This window comes from Pseudorca crassidens, chromosome 20, assembly GCF_039906515.1.
Source record: "Pseudorca crassidens isolate mPseCra1 chromosome 20, mPseCra1.hap1, whole genome shotgun sequence".
Classification (NCBI taxonomy): Eukaryota; Metazoa; Chordata; class Mammalia; order Artiodactyla; family Delphinidae; genus Pseudorca; species Pseudorca crassidens.
The window spans coordinates 60,606,942-60,623,102 of NC_090315.1; the positions used below are offsets into that span (position 1 = coordinate 60,606,942).

Here is a 16,161-nt window from a genome sequence, read left to right on the forward strand (position 1 = left end):
ACAAAGTCTTCCTGAAAATGCAAGAATACTTCCCAACTGATTCTACGATGCCAGGATTAATACATCATAATTAAATGGGTTTGAAAGGTTGGTTTAACTTTTGAAAACCAATCAATGTAATTCATCACATTAACAAACCCTTAAAGGAAAACTATAAAACGACTTCAATAGACACAGGCAAAATCCAACGCTCATTTCTGTAAAAGCTCTCAGCAAACTAGCAATAGAAGGGACCTTCCTCAGCCTGATAAAGGGCATCCAAACCCACAGCTAACATCATACTTAATGGTGAAAACTCAAACGTATCCTCTAAGATCAGGGGAAAAAAAGGATGTCTGTCTTCTCCACTCCACTTCAATAGTCTACTAGAAGTTCTATCGTGTATCAGACAAGAAAAATAAATAAAAGGCATACAGATTGGAAAGGAAGAAATAAAACCATCTCAATCTGGAAATAACATAATCTTCCATGCAGAAATTCTGATGGAATCTACAAAAACAGCTACCAGAATGAGTTTAACAATATTGTGGGATACAAGATCAAAATACAAAAATAAATGGTATTTCTAAATATTAGCAATGGGCAAACATAAACTGACTTTTAAGAACAATGTCATCAAAAATATGAAATACTTATAAATAAAACTGACAAAAGATGTGCAAGACCTGTACACTAAGAACTGCAGAATACTGCTGAGAAATATTAAAGAAACCTAAATAAATATAGAAATTACCATGTTCATGGATCAGAAGACTCAATATGGCTAAGAAGACAATTTCTTCAAACTGATCTACAGACAATCCCAATCAAAATCCCAGTAGGACATTTTTGTAAAAAATTGACAAACTGGGCTTCCCTGGTGGCGCAGTGGTTGGGGGTCCGCCTGCCGATGCAGGGGACGCGGGTTCGTGCCCCGGTCCGGGAGGATCCCGCGTGCCGGGGAGCGGCTGGGCCCGTGGGCCATGGCCGCTGAGCCTGCGCGTCCGGGGCCTGTGCTCCGCAACGGGAGAGGCCACAGCAGTGTGAGGCCCACGTACCGCAAAAAAAAAAAAAAAAAAAAAAAAAAAAATTGACAAACTGATTCTAAAATTCAAGTGGAAATGCCAAGAGCCTACAATAACCAACTGTGAAAAAGAAAAACAATGTTGGAGAGCTAACACTACCTGATTTCCAGACTTTTTATAATTATAAAGCCACAGTAATCAAGTTAGTGTAGTACTGGTATGAAGATAGACAATCAGATCAGCTAACAGAATACCGCAACAGAAACAGACCCACGTGTATATGGACAATTGGTTTTTGACAAAGGTGTAAAGGCAAGTCAGTGGAGAAAGGATGAGCTTTATGATACGTGGTATTAAAACAACTGGACATCCATGTACAAAAAATGAACTTCAGTCCATACCTCATGTCATATACAAAAACTGACTTAAAATGGACCACAGACCTAAATATAAACAGTAAACTATAAAAATTCGAGAAGAAGGCATAGAAGAAACCTTTCTGACCTTGGGTTGGCAAAGCTTTCTTAGAAATGCATAGAAAGCATGATCCATTGTTGTGCTGGGGACAGGCACACCTAAACAAGATCCAGGAAAGATTAAATTGATAAATTGGACTTCATCAAAATTTAAAACTTCTGCCCTTTGAAAGATAGTGATAAGAGGATTAAAAGACAAGCCAAAGACGTGGAAAAAAACACTTGCAAATTAAATATCTGGTAAAGAACTTGTATTCAGATATATAAAAAACTCTCAAAACTCACTAATCTAAAAAAAGCAACCCAAGTTTTTTAAAGGGGCAAAAAAGACATATCAAGTAAGATATGCAGATGGCAAAAATATATGACGAGATGCTCAACATCATGAGTCACTGTGGAAATACAAGTTAAAACCTCAATGAGAGGGAATTCCCTGGTGGTCCAGTGGTGGGGACTCCGCGTTTTCACTGCCAAGGGTATGGGTTCAATCCCTGATCGGGGAACTGAGACCCCGCAAGCTGTGCAGCCAAAAAAAAACACACACACACAATGAGATACACACCTATTAAGATGGCCAAAATTTAAGACTGACCAAACCAAGTGTTAGTGAAGATGTGAAGGAACCGGAACTTTATACATTGTTGGAGAGACTGTGAAATGGTACAACCACTTTGGAATACAGTTGACAGTTTCTTAAAAAGTTAAACAGATACCTACCATATGATGCAGCAATGCCTTTCCTAGGTACTTGCCCAAGAAAAATGAAGGCATGTTCTCACAAAGACTTGTACACAAATGTTCACAGCAGTTTTATTTGTTGGACAAAACAGAAAAAGCTGGAAATGATCCACACACCCTTCACTGGACGAATGGATAAACTGTGGTCTATCCGTGTAACGATACTACTCAGCAGTAAAAAGTAATGAACTATCAATGCACACAACCACGTGGAGGAATCTGAGAAATAATTGTGCTGAGTAAAAGAAGCCAGACAAAAAGAGCACATACTAGACGATTCCATTCATATAGTGTGAGTTGGTGGACAGTGGTGAGCATAGCTGCCTTCCATTTATATAACATTCAAGGAAATGCAAATGAATCTCTAGTGACAGAAACAGACCCACGGTAGCCTGAGGACCGCGGGGCAGAGAGGGTTGAGTGGAATTTCAAAAGGGCACAAGGAAACCTTTTAGGGTTGCGCACATGTACCGCACTACTCCATTTTATACAAGGGACTTGAGCACCCTGGATTTTGATATCCACAGGGGTCCTGGAACCAATCCCCTTTGAATGCCTAGAGATGACTGTACATCGTCACAATTGTAGAGGTGGTTTCACAGATGTGTGCATATGTCACGATTTATCAAACACTACATTTTACGTATGTGCCATTTATCATATGCCAATCGTATCTCCATAAATCTGAACCCCTGATTCAAGTCACCTACCTGCTTTCGGGGTCTCAAGGACAGAGGGACCCAGTAAGGCAGCACTGCCTCAGCCCTGCGCACCGGCAGGCGGCCCCCAAATTTGGCCTGACACTCACAGCAGATGGGCTCTCGGTGAACAGAGCTGGGGACAGGGCACATCTGAACAAGAGGCAGAAAAAAGAGAATTGAATGTGATGCTGCATTAGTGATGTGAGTCAAGGTACTCTCTGAAACAGTAAATCCATGCTCAGAGGGAGCAAGGTCAAGACAGGGCATCCAGGGGCAGGCGCAGGGACAGGAGCCTCAGCTCCCGAAGCTCACAAAGAGGCAGGCTATCTCGGCCTGCCCTGAGGCCCTCCAAAGTCACTTAGAGGGGGACCACCAGAGCCTGCAGACCAGGTATGCTGGGATGTGCGACCACTTACAGCCACATTACCATGAGCAAGTCTTGGATTTCCCCCCTAAAAATGGGGAAGTACAACCAACCCTAGCAGGGGTTGGGGGGGAATGATTGCTCTTTTTGTGGTAATCCGTGTCAATCTGCACACAGTGCTTTATGTTTGCAAAGGCTTCCACAACCATCCCATGTGACCCCACCACACCCACAGGCAGGGGCAGAGGAAAAGTCATCCTCTCCAGGGGCAGATGGAGCTGATGCCCAGAGCAGATATTTTAAGGGGCAACATTGGTTCTCCCAGGCCTCCTGAATCCCTGTCATGAAGAATTGAGCAGTGGGGGAGGCAGTGGGTGACCCTACATAGAGATTTGGGGGCTTGCATGGTCCCTGAAACCACGGACTCCCCTGACACACCCTCTCGTGAGACGCTGCTTCTGGACCCACATTCTCTGCTCTCCCCACCCCACAGGGGCGTGTCAGAGTTGGAGCAAAGTAGTTGAGATTTGCTTTCCTTACCGAATGATCTATGGAACACACTTCTTCCCCAAAAGTTTGAAATGTGCTTCTTTCCCTAGAAAAGAACAGGAAGGCTTAGAAAGTTCTGGGCTTTGTGTAAACTGGGAGCAGGAGTACTAGGGTGAGGGCCTGGGCCAGCTTGGCTCATACCATTAAACCCCAAGAGTGGAAGGGGTTATCATTCTGAGCCTAAGAGGGTGCAGGGGGTGACAATAGAATCAGGTATGTGCACACTCACATGCTAAGGCCTGGGGGTTCCCAGACGTCAAGCTATTGTGGAATCCTACATCCCCAAACCTATGTGCTCCAGGCACACTAGAGCTAAACCCGTGCTAGGCCCTTTGGGAAAGACAGGAACATTCCAACCTGGTGAGAATTTTCCAGGACGTGGAGCTGCCCACCACAACACATATGATGCTTTAACAGACACCCTGAGCATACTGGGAATACTGAAGGACAATATCGTCAAAGCTCTACATCTAAGGAAATTCCTTGCAGCATAAAAACCTGGGTGCTTTGTCTCTGGGACGACAAAGCATTTGGGGCTGCATAGACTCTGTTACTCTTCCCATTCTCCCCAAAACAAGTTGCTAGAATGTTGGCCACTGTATGGAGAGTGTCCAGTGGGCATAAAGCCAACACAAAGCAAAGACCAGCTTCCCTGAGAGCGATGTATAACACGGAAATGGTAAAAGTGAGACCATCATCGTAATCACCATTATTGCTATCTCACTACAGCAATAGCTTCAGGTCACTGAGCTCAACTGCCCCAGCTGATCCCTGACAACACAGGATGTGGGATGCTGCCCTGCACAGTACCCAAGCCCCCAAACGCTCAGGACAGCATTGCTGTTTCCTTGCGGCGGGCCACAACCCCAGCCAAGAAGGTGAAGCCAGCTAGTTTCAGAGGCTGCCTCAGAATTGTATTATAACCCAAGTCAACCCAATGAAACCCATTCTGGGACTCTGTTAAAATTACTGGGAAAGGGAATGGCCTTTTCTGTTGAGGCCGTAAGCCTCCGGACGTCTTAGGTCATTTTGCCTCCAGGAGGGGAAGAAAGCAAAGCCGAAGATGGAGACAAACAGTCCTTGACCACCGTCCCTGAGCATCTGGACACATCCATTCCTGACAACCTCAGGTGAAACGCTGAATTGCCCTTCCGGGCTTACATGATGTAGGTATGGCGTCTGTCCTGCCTACCTGGTACAAGCTTCTATGGGACAGGGTGATTTCGGGGTGCTGGGGCTTCCCCGGGTGACTCGGGGTCCGTGTTCCCCAGGTGACTCGGGGTCCGGATTCCCCGGGTGCCTCGGGGTCCGGCTTCCCCGGGTGACTCGGGGTCCGTGTTCCCCGGGTGACTCGGGGTCTGGCTTCCCCGGGTGACTCGGGGTCCGGCTTCCCTCAGGTGACTCGGGGTCCGGCTTCCTCAGGTGACTCGGGGTCCGGCTTCCCCGGGTGACTCGGGGTCCGGTTTCCCTCAGGTGACTCGGGTGCCGAGTTCCCTCAGGTGACTCGGGGTCCGGCTTTCCCAGGTGACTCGGGGTTAGGCTTCCTCAGGTGACTCGGGGTTAGGCTTCCTCAGGTGACTCGGGTGCCGGGCCCCCAGGTGTGGAGTGGTGGCCCAGAGTTTAGGACTGAGGGGTCACTTGCCTGTCATGACGCGCTCGGGGTGAGTGCGCGCTGACAGACCGAACGGACACCCGAGGGCTCCCGGAAGTGCCCGCCGCGACTCTAAGTCGTGGAGAGGGGGGTGACGAAGCTCATGATGACGGCGGTGACGAAAGCGGGGACTGGCCCAGGCGTGACACTCCTCCCTCAGACCGTCCTCCTCTATGCGCCCTGTCCCTCCCCGGGGCCTCCTCCGACCCCCAAGGTCCCTCCGCTTCCGCCCCCCCCGCCCCTCAGAGGCCAGGCTCTTCCGGCGACGGCCCTCTGCGCACGCCGCTGACTGGCCCTCATTCAGCCAATCAGACGCTACCTTCTAGGCACTTACTTGGCAGCTGATTGGGCCCTGGCGCCACGGGCCTCGGGGTCAGCAGGGCGAGGTCGGCGGGGCGGGGCGGGGCGGGGCTCCTCTCGGGGACTGAGCGGAGGTCGGGCCGGCGCGGTTGACCGCGTGTCGGTTGTGGCCCCGGCCTGGCCTGGATGGGCGTCGGCCCCGGAAGAACCACCCCCTCACTCCCGGGAATGCCCACTCACCATTTCCGAAGGACGGGCCTGCGGGGCCACGGGGCACACTAGCCGGGGTCTCTGTCCCCTGGAAGGAGAGAAAGAGGTGGGACCCGCCCCCCGAGGCCGCAGGGGCGCGGTGCCGGCCCAGGGCCTATTCCGGATACCGGGGAGCATCTCGGTAGGAGTGTGTCCCACGCAGGACCCGGGACGTACTTGTAGTTGAAGTCGTTGTTTTTCTGACACTCAGATTTAACCGGGCGCCCCGCAAGTCACTGGCTGAATCGGGCTCAGATTGTGACTTTAGAGAATGTGTGTTTCTTAAGCAACCTGGGGGTTCGAAGGCCGTGGAATTCAAAACAACTGACATCCAGAGATGCCGTGCGGTTCTGAACTCTCGGCCCGTTTCTCTACCCGTTGATCTCTCCTTCCTCCCCCTCGCACGTGTGCGCTCTGGGCAGTTTCCGAAATGAAGACACGATGCTTGTCTTCACATTTTAGTAAAATTGAATGTTTTCTGCCTCTCTGTGATCTTTATCACAAGATCAGATTTGTATTTCTTGGAAGCATGGGAGTTCCCTGCTGACCTAGTGGTTAGGATTCCGAGCTTTCAATGCCTTGGCCCGGCTTCAATCCCTGATCGGGGAACTGAGATCCAGCGAGCCACACCGTGGGGCAAAAAAAAAAAAAAAGTATTTCTTGGAAACAGACTTCTCAGTGTTTGTTTTGCTTTTTTTCTTTTTTTTTGGGGGGGGGGGCACATCTCCACGTGCTGCGTTCTAGCCATGGACAAACAGGAGTTCCCGGGCACTGCTCAGGATTCTTGGCTCCTTTATTAACTGGTAAGTTCATGAAGTGTAAACAGGGCTGAGCTTCCAGCCAGTACCCCCACGCAGGCTCTCCGGGCCAACACCGATGCTGACTGGGCAGCACCCCACCATATTAGCTGCTAATTATTTCAGACACCACCACCCCCCCACCGCATGTGTGTCTATAAATAATGTCACCACTGGTCTCTTAATAGCTAATGACAAAATTATCCAGGAATCTCACCATTAGCCTAGCATTTTATTTATGGCTGTCTTGTCTCTGCCAGCCTTGGAGGGCCCTTGGCTTCCTTGCATTCTCCTCCTGAGCCCACTGGAACATCGTGGTAGCATAGAATACAGGTTTGTGCCCCCCTAGAAAGTCTGGCCCTCACCCCTTGGACTTGCCATCTCATGTCAAGAGTGACTCATCACCGTCCCCATCCCCACCAAAAATAGTTAAAAGGACTTACGGTACCAAGTTTGTAGAGGATGTGGCAGCTGGAACCCTCATACATTACTCACAAAATGGATACAACCATATAGGCAAACTATTGGGCAGTATTTACAAAGCCTAAACGTGTGAATACCCTATGGCCAAGCAGTTCCCCGCCCCCCCCCGGGTATACACCCAAGAGAGTGAGAGCTTATGTCCACTAGAGGACACAGACAAAAACACACACAGTGCTGGCTCGTCCAGCAGCTGGAGGACAGCCACTTCCCACTCTCACACGTGTCTATATCTGTGTCTTCGAGAACGTTCCTTAAAAAGTATGTATTGGGGCTTCCCGGGTGGCGCAGTGGTTGAGAGTCCGCCTGCCAATGCAGGGGACACGGGTTCGTGCCCCGGTCCCGGGAGGCTCCCACTTGCCACGGAGCGGCTGGGCCTGTGAGCCATGGCTGCTGAGCCTGTGCATCCGGAGCCTGTGCTCTGCAATGGGAGAGGCCACGACAGTGAGAGGCCCGCAAACCGCAAAAAAAAAAAAGTACGTATTACTGGTAACCCAGAAAAGAACCAAAAAGTTGTGCTTTTGTTTTGAGGTTGGCTTATTTCAAGATAGACTTGCCTAACTGACCTGTGACAGGCATAGGAGTTCCACAAACCTAAATCCTACGGATTAACTGAAATCATGATTTTCAAATAAAATCTAAATAGGAACTGTAATTCTTAAGTTCTCATGTCTCATAAGTTTTTGGGTCTCTCTGACGTTGAGCACTCAAGTGTCTTCCCAGCCCAAGCCGCACAGCGGTTTTGGTCAAGATCACACCAGGTGCCACTGTCGTCATGGCCCTGGACACAGGACTCACTTTTTACCCGGATGGGGGCCCTGCATGATGTGACAGGTTCCCACCGGTGGACAGCATGATGTCAACTCTGCTGCCCCAAACCTTACCCTTTCCTCGTAGGACCATAGGCTTCATCGTCACCCTCACTGACCGAGACACCTAGACTTCTCTCTTCGGTGGCTGTGACATCAGCGTCTCGGCTTCCCTTCCCTTCTTCACTGCGAGCTCCTGCAATCTGCTGGGGGACACAGGACCACTCCTCACTGTTGTCAGAGGGCTATGAAACGGCACAGCCGAGCCAGGCCACCAGGCTAGGAGAGTCTGTTCGTTTTCAAGTGCCTCTGTCACTGTCTCACCCCCACCTCCGAGGTACCAAGGGCCCCGTCCTAGCGCCTTCCCCGAGATCACTGAAGTGTCCTCTAGGAGAGGCCTCGGCACCATGTTCCCTGCACCCATGGCGCCCCATGGGAGCTTGCCTTCCAATAGAACTGTGGAACGCTGGGAACAGGAGAGACATTCTATGGCAGTGGGGCCATCCACCTGGGCTCACACACGCACACAGACCCACACAAATGCATACAGTACATATAAACTGTATCTGTGGCGTTAAATTGTCATGGGGAGTATTAGGGAAAAAAAATGTCTAAAAAGGCTCTTTGGAGGGAGATGATAATGAATAAAAGACTGAGAAACTGCTGATGAAAGAAACCAGACTAAAAAGCTACATACTATGCAATTCAGTTTGACATTCTAAAAAAGGCAAAACTAGGGATGGAGAAGAGATGAGTGGTTTCGGAGCGGGGCACTGGCTATGAAAGGGCAGCACCAGGGATTCTGAGGAAGATGGAACATTCTGGATCTCGACTGTGGTGCCTGTTCACAGCTCTATGTGTTGGTCAACTTAAAGAAATTTACTTACGCTAAAAATTGACGTAATTTATAACTCAAAAAACCTAACCATGAAATAAAAAAGGACAGTCCAGTGATTCCCACTACAGTGCCAAGAACAGCTATGTGTTTAAAATCATGTTCCTTGAGGTATTTTCTCTGGAATCCTCTTCCCAAAAGATTTTGGAAAAGGAGATATTTGTGCAACATCAGAATCCTTTGGGGGGTTTGCAAAACTCGACTGCTCAACCCCTCTCCCCAGAGATCACAGTTCAGCATGCCAGGGCTGGGCAGGCATCTCCCTCCTGCTGAGGACCTGGTGGCGCTGAGCTTCACGCCTACCCACCCTTCGGGAAGCCAAGCCACCAGCTCGAGTGGCAGGCAGTGTTGCTGTTGCCACAACAGCCGTTGCCCACTCCTGCCCACCAGGAGCCGGGGAAATGTGCCGAGGACGGGGCCGGTACCAGGGAGGAGCCCACGGCTCTGGAGCTTTGCAGACACCCCGTTCCTGGGCCCCTGCTGAGGTTCTGGGAGTGACGTCCTCCTGGGTAGAGAGGGAGATAGGTGAGGACACAGCACCTCGCCCACCATCTGGGCCCTGCAGGCCAGGTACCACATGACCACCTGCACCAGCTTCCATCTCAGCCTTGACCCCTCATTGCACTGGAGACAGATCATCACCTGATACAGCACCCAAGAGTCAAGCGGAGGCTACCTGAGCCCATTTGGGGGATGTTCTGTTCTGTGACCTGTGCAGGACTGAGACCCTGCCACCCGTTCACTGCTGTGTCCCCAACACTTGGCACCCTGCTTGGGGCATGGAGGTGCAGGTACATACCCAGTGGTTCTCCACCAGGTGACAGTCCCCAGGGGACTATGGCCGCATCTGGAGACGTTTTTGGTTGTCATGATGGGGGAGGCCAGGGATGCAGCTCAGCCGCTACAGCAAGCGGGGTGGCCCAGCACAGAATCACCTGGCCCCTAAACGTGGAGACCTTATGACTGGTGGAGAAGCCCCGCCCCAAGCAAGCAGCCGGGCTTGGGGACTGAGAAGCTCTAGGGGCCTAGGCAGCAGCGGGGCTGGTTTCCCCTAAAAGATCTTGTGTCTGGGGCTCGGCCTAGGCTGAGGGTGCGTGTGCGTGCCACGAGAGCAGGGCCGTCGGGTGGACCTCAGGTCTGCTTCTCAGGTCCGCCTCTAGGGCCCCTCGTGGGTGTCCTGGGTGACCGGCTGCCTCCTTCCGAGTCCGCTCCAGGAGAAGCACCTGTTCATCCCAGGGCGGGGCAGAGCTGCCAGCCCTCCCCTCCCCAAGTTTCCTGAAAGGCGGCCTTCCATCACTCATGGATTTTCAAGTCAAAGTGGGGGGAAAGGTCTGAAAACTTTACCCAAGTGGCGTATCTTCTTTCTTTGTTGTTTTCACCTTGCTGGCTGGGGTCACACAGCGTGCAGCGACTCTACGTGCCCACTAGAGGGCGGGCTACAAAGGGACCCGGTCACAGGGACGCCGGGCCGGAGGGGAGCACACTCCCCAGGGCCACCAATGCAGCCTCCTGCCGCGGGGAAGGGCGAGCACGGTGCCTGCAGGGATGGGGGTGATGCGACGCCCCGGATGGGGGAGGGGACCTAGCCCCAACCCTTCTCAGGGCTCCAGGCCCAGCTGGATGGGAACATGAGGTACTTTTACTTCCTACATAAAACATTTGAATTTTTCACAAGAATATTACTTTTGTAAACAGGTTAAAATAATACATAAATGAGCTCCTCAGCTGTATGCCCAGCCGCTGAGCACATGCCCTGCCCTATCTATCCTGCCCTTCTGTTCTCAGAAACAGCAACTTACTTAGACTTCAGACTAAGAAAACCCACTTCGGCCCTGCCCTCAGGGCTGCCTTGCTGGGGAGGGGGACACATGTCTGCTGGGTGAAAGGGAGGAATCCAGGGACCCACGGTTGTCTGGGTTCCCCGGGGGTCACTCACCACTCCATTCCATAACTGGGAAAATCAAAGTTTTGTCAAAATCAAGTGTGAAAAGTGCAGGCCCCTGGGGAGGCCCCCCACCCGTGCCCCAGTCCCCTCCCTCGACCCGCAGCCCCCTCCCACGATCGTCCCCTGTCCACATCCATAGGCCATGTTGCTTAGGGCTCCAGCCTCCATCCGAACCACATCCCGAAAGGAATAAATTACAAAGCACACAATAAGATTTCAGAAGCTGCTTTATGGAGAAACAACCCCGCATGGTTGTCGTGTCCGGGTCACAAGCCGGGGCCCAGGCTCGCGGCAGCTGCTTCCTCGGGTCCTGGCCCTGCCCCAGCCGCACCTGGCAAGCCCGAGCGGATGCCTGAGAGCGACCACAACTCTTTCCATCTCCACTCTTGTCTTTCTCACTCACGGGGTGGGGTTTCAAGATCACACAGGATGAAAGTTTTTCTTCTCCAAGCGGACTGTATGATCTCAAACAACCACCAAAAGTACTGAATTAAGCTAAAAAAGCAAAATGTTCTGATCCCTTCACGTGCTCTGGCTGCTCTCCCGGCGAGCACAGAAAGGACCCAGAAGAGGGGCTGCCTTTCTGTCCGAGCCTCAGGTGCCACTGCTGGTCACCTTGGCCCCACGGAAGGCTGGCCTACAGGCCACCCAGCTGTAAACGACACCGCTCCGTATGGTTCCCATGCACGGCATCAGGCAAACTGACGGCATTGTGGCTTTCTTCTGTCTCTAAATTGTTCTGAGAACATACAAATTACACTTCAGATCTTCTCCCAAAAGTAAAGACAGAGAAGTTGGCCTACGTTAACACTGGGATGGACCATGAATTGGGTCATCTTATCCTCAAGGCAGGTGAGGGTTATATGAGAACATTCCCGTAGGCATTCTTGAAAGTATCCAAAAGAACATGGCTACTGAGTCACCGTCAGGTGCTCCCAGTCTACACTCGAGACACCGTGGTCACAAGGAGCTTAGGAAATTCCCCGAATGACAAAGGGCTGAGCAGGTTTCTGATCCTCTTCAGCTCAGCTCACAAGCACTGAAGTGTCCTCACAGCAGCAGCTGTGCAACCTGGGCAACCCGCACACTGCAACCAGCCCTGAAGGTGTCAGGCCGAGAGGGCAGCTGGCTAAGGGAGGGGTCTGGTCATCTGGAAACAACTCAGTTAGAAAGTCTGGCAGGACAACTGCACCCCTGCGCTTGTTCTGCAGGAAGCGGGAATGTAGCTAGTTAGACCGCTGTGCACTCTCCCGCCCTCCGCGTTGGCCAGGGACGCAGGCACCTGGCACTGAGCAGCCTGGTGTCGGGGCAGGAGGGGGCAAGGGGCAGAGCAGGGCGGCTGTGGCTGTGAGCACCAGCCAGTGAGCTGGACTGTATTGGAGGAGGGGCCAGGCCCACGTCCCACGGCCAAAAAATAAGGTCATTTCCCACAGCCTCACACCAAAAAACGCTCAGCCCCAACAGGGAAAATCGCCAGTGACCCGTGTCTGAAATCTCCAATCACATCATTTCCAATCGACTAGCAGAGCGTGGAGCCCACCCAGGTACACAGAGGTGCACCTGAGCTTCCTTCCCCAACCTCACGGCAGCAAAGTGGCAGTGAAGGCGGTGCCAACCATGGGAAACATCTAAAGACCCTCCGAGGTCCACCCACCACCCCCAGATCAAGCCCCACGTGGACGCTGCCAGCCCCTAACCTGGGTCGAGTGCACCACTGGAACCTGATTTTTCAAAAGCCCGGTTGCCTTGAGGCCTCGGACAACGACGTCAGCCTTTTTGAATCCTCGCCTACAAGTTAACTGGTTGGAAGTTCCCCTCCTGAGCTGGTTGACCGTCTGCCAGGAAGGGGAGCGGCCAGTGCCCGCTTTGTGCACAGAACCGCCACTGTCCCTACACCTCACCTACTGACATCAAGAGCTGGCTGAGCACGGGTCAGACTGGGGGACCTCTGCATGACCGGCTGTGCGGATGACAAGCCCTCACCCTTCATTGCTGCTGACCTGCCTGGCGTCACCCCGGCCACTGCCAGCTAGACAGACCCCACCCACAGGCCCAGGGGCCCCGCCTGACACCAGACACAGAGGCCAACGTGAACGCAGCCAAGAGACCAGGGTTATTTTAGTCACTGTTAGTGGAAACCATGCGTAGGCCAGACACTAGAGGCAGAACAGCATTTGGTTTGAGACTGGTTTTTAATCAGAAGTGCTCGTCTTCGATCTGTGTGCGCTTTGCAACACTGGGGGCCTCAGAGGGAGACGGTCCCTTGGCTCTGGGTAAAATACGCATTTTCTTGATTTTATTTAAACAATGATGAAATCTAGAGAGGAACAGCCTAGCCCAGCTGTCCTCCATTTTCACGGTCCTCAAGGCTTTGCGGCCAGTCGTCACCGTTGGGGACGGCCATGCTTGGCACGAGAGAAGAACAGCCACGTTGTGAGAGGGAGGGAGCGGCCTCAGGCTCTGAGGCTCAGTCCTTCGAGAGACGCGGGAGCTGGGACCACGTTCCCACCCGACCCCGGGTCCTGCTGGAAGGGTCTGGGAGGGGGGCCTACGTGCCTCGGACGAGACGGCCGACAGTGCCCGGCGTGCCCAGGGCAGCCCCACGGAGCCTCCGGGGAGGCCCAGCCTGCGCTTCAAGGCCATGCACAGAGCTGGCTGCTTCTGTGATTCTGGGAGCAAAGGAAGGCCAGGGTCGCCAAATGTGCTGCAGCGGGGGCGGTGGGGGTTGTTGTTTTAGAAAAGGGCTGGTCAGGGAGAGCGCCATCACGAGACACGGGCCACGCTTCATGGGACACCTCAGGTTGGTCTCTACATAAAGGCACCACAAAGCTGCCCCTTCCCTGGGGCCCCCGCCCCCAGTGTGAGGGCTCAGCGCAGTCCAGCCGACAAGGACGAGCAACTGGGAAGGAACAGAGTCTGTCCACCCCGGGAAGCCACACGCCCTGGTAGGCAGGTGCAGCCTGGAGGGAGGGCTGAACAGAACTCCAGCAGGTCTGTGCACAGGCACGCGGGGCTCCGCTCTTCAGGAGACAGCAAGATCAGAGCGAGCTCACAGGGGTCCCCAAATGAAGGGGTCAACGTGACACAGGGACGATGCCAGCGGGAGGGTCTGCATGCTGGAGGCTCCCTGAGGGTCCTGGTCTCCAAAGTGCGCTCCCTACGTGCAGCGTCCAGAAAGCCCCCCCCCCCCGCAAAGGGACGCCACGCTCACCTGGCACAACCCCTTCTGCTGCTTCGCCCCTCTCAGAGCGGCACCTGTGTAAAGCAAGCAGGAGGAACAGACGCAGGTCATCTCAGAGGGTGCCCTGTCCTGGTTCTGAGACCAGCGGCTGCAGCTCAGGGTCTGACACCGGTGAGTGCGGGGCAGGGGCAAGGCGTGAACTAAGTGAATGCCTGTCTGAACTGCCGCAGTGAAGGTCTAGGTTCTAGAGCCTGAGAGGCCGGGCAGGCACACCGCACCGCAGGGACCGGGCTCGGGCGGTGCTTGCAGGGCCTCCGAGCTGCTGGAAGGCCTGCAGTGGCGTTCCCTAGTGACCCGTATCACTGGCCCCATTCCACTGATTTGGAAACTGAGATCGGGGTGAAATGCCTTTGTCCAAAATCCAAGCAAGTCGGTAGAGAAGTGGGTCCCAAGCCCGACTCCCTGGAGCCCTTATTCCACACACAGTGCCCCACCTGCCCAGGCTGTGTCGAAGGCACCAAGGCCCTCTGGCTCACTTCCTGCAGAGGGGATGGTGGAGCCCGCACACCTCACCCATGACCCCTTCCATCGGCTGGAGGCAACAGACTCTGTTGCGTTGTGAACCTCCCTGGAGGAGGATTTTGTTTTCCCTAGAAAATGGCCAATTTCTCCAGTTCAGTCACCTACGTGCCCTGCAGCCCGTCCTCTAAGGCGGTTTGTTCTGGTTCTGTTGTTTGTTTCAGACATGCTCAGCTTTCCCATTGCTACTGGCAGATATGTGGGCGTCCACGGAAAGCGTCTGGGGAGGCCGCGCAGAGGCTCCTACGAGGAGGTGGGTGTTCCGGTCAGAGGCCGCGTCTCCTGAGCGCACACTGCTGCCCTCCCAGCCCGGGCCGCCTGCCGCGGGGCGGTGGGCCATCAGGAGGCGAGGGACTGGATGTTCTTGAGCATTTCCTCAAACGCCTGTGGGGACGGGGCGTCCGCATTCCGGAAGGCGGCCTGGACCCTGCTGTATAGGCTGAAGGACTTCAACTCCAGCCAGATGAACCCAAAGCGATCCTCGTCGAACAGGACGAAGACCCCGGGGGTGCGCTCGGGGCTGGTGAAGCCGTGGCCGGCGATGAGGCCCGTGCCGTAGAAACTGAACAAGGACAAGAGGGAAAGCGCGGGGAGAGGGGATGAGCGGGGCCTCGAAGGCGCGTGCTGGCCCAAGCCCATCACCCGTGGTCCTGGACGTTCTGGAACATTCTCCATTCCACCTCCAGGCCACTTCCACCATCTGCCAGCAGCTCTGCACAGAGGTGGGGCCCTGCGCCTTCGGGGAAGCCGGCGTTCACCCCACACAGTCGGGCTCACCCCGCCGACCACTGCTCTCTCTCTACCAGCTCATCCAACGAAAGGACGAGGGTTCCAGGCAGCCCCACCTCGTATTCTCTATCCCAAAGTACATGTCTTTATGATGCAGACCCAGGTAACAGAAATCGCAATTCCCGGGACAGTTAGGTCCACGTATGAACAACTCAAATGGAATCGATAATGATTTATTGGCATGCAACTGACATTAACCAGAAGCAGGACTTTCAAATACCCATTACAGCCAAGTTTTGAGACTCAGGCTGTAATATGTTTATTTCTTTCTTGCAAAGAACAGGTGACGAGGAGTTAGGGGTTGGCCTGAACCTCCCAATGCGTGGAATGGTGCCTGGGACGCCCACCTCTGCCCACCATGCTGAGGCTCTGCCTGGCGGGAGGGGGACAGCAGCCCTGCGCCTGAGGGCCCATGGCTCAGAGAGTTTCGGGGGGGTGCACCAAGCTTAGATACACAGAGACGTGTGTTGCGCAGGCACTGTGGCAGTGCCAGAGAACGCATGCACCCCTCCTGGCCGAGCCCCTGATGTTTACCACCAGGTGGAGGACCATCCCATGACACAGTCAGAGGCTGGGCCAGAGCTTCCAGGCCGGCGCTGCCAGAGGGCTCTGAGCTGGCCCTGCGATGCTGCAAGTTGTCAAGTTTCCCAGGGA

General features: G+C 53.5%; 2 protein-coding genes and 1 long non-coding RNA gene across 11 annotated transcripts in view; 1 reads left to right on the forward strand and 2 right to left on the reverse strand.

The window, feature by feature from the left end:
- C20H16orf95 (chromosome 20 C16orf95 homolog) overlaps window positions 1-5,690 on the reverse strand; it is a 62,203-nt gene extending 56,513 nt beyond the window's left edge. Inside the window, 3 exon segments of the mRNA XM_067718422.1 lie at window positions 2,929-3,069; window positions 3,824-3,878; window positions 5,475-5,690. Of these exon segments, the coding sequence (XP_067574523.1) occupies window positions 2,929-3,069 (141 nt within the window). The 5' untranslated portion in view covers window positions 3,824-3,878; window positions 5,475-5,690.
- A 212-nt stretch (window positions 5,691-5,902) lies between these two features.
- On the forward strand, window positions 5,903-6,703 carry LOC137214317 (uncharacterized). The gene is made up of 2 exons (XR_010938852.1): window positions 5,903-6,099; window positions 6,244-6,703. It is a non-coding gene; the product is annotated as an uncharacterized lncRNA (long non-coding RNA).
- A 4,464-nt stretch (window positions 6,704-11,167) lies between these two features.
- Window positions 11,168-16,161, reverse strand: part of FBXO31 (F-box protein 31) — a 45,755-nt gene continuing 40,761 nt past the window's right edge. For all 9 annotated transcript variants that reach the window (XM_067719799.1, XM_067719794.1, XM_067719792.1 and 6 more), the window contains one exon: window positions 11,168-15,280. In XM_067719799.1, the coding sequence (XP_067575900.1) occupies window positions 15,058-15,280 (223 nt within the window). In that variant the 3' untranslated portion in view covers window positions 11,168-15,057. The remainder of the gene's footprint in view (window positions 15,281-16,161) is intronic.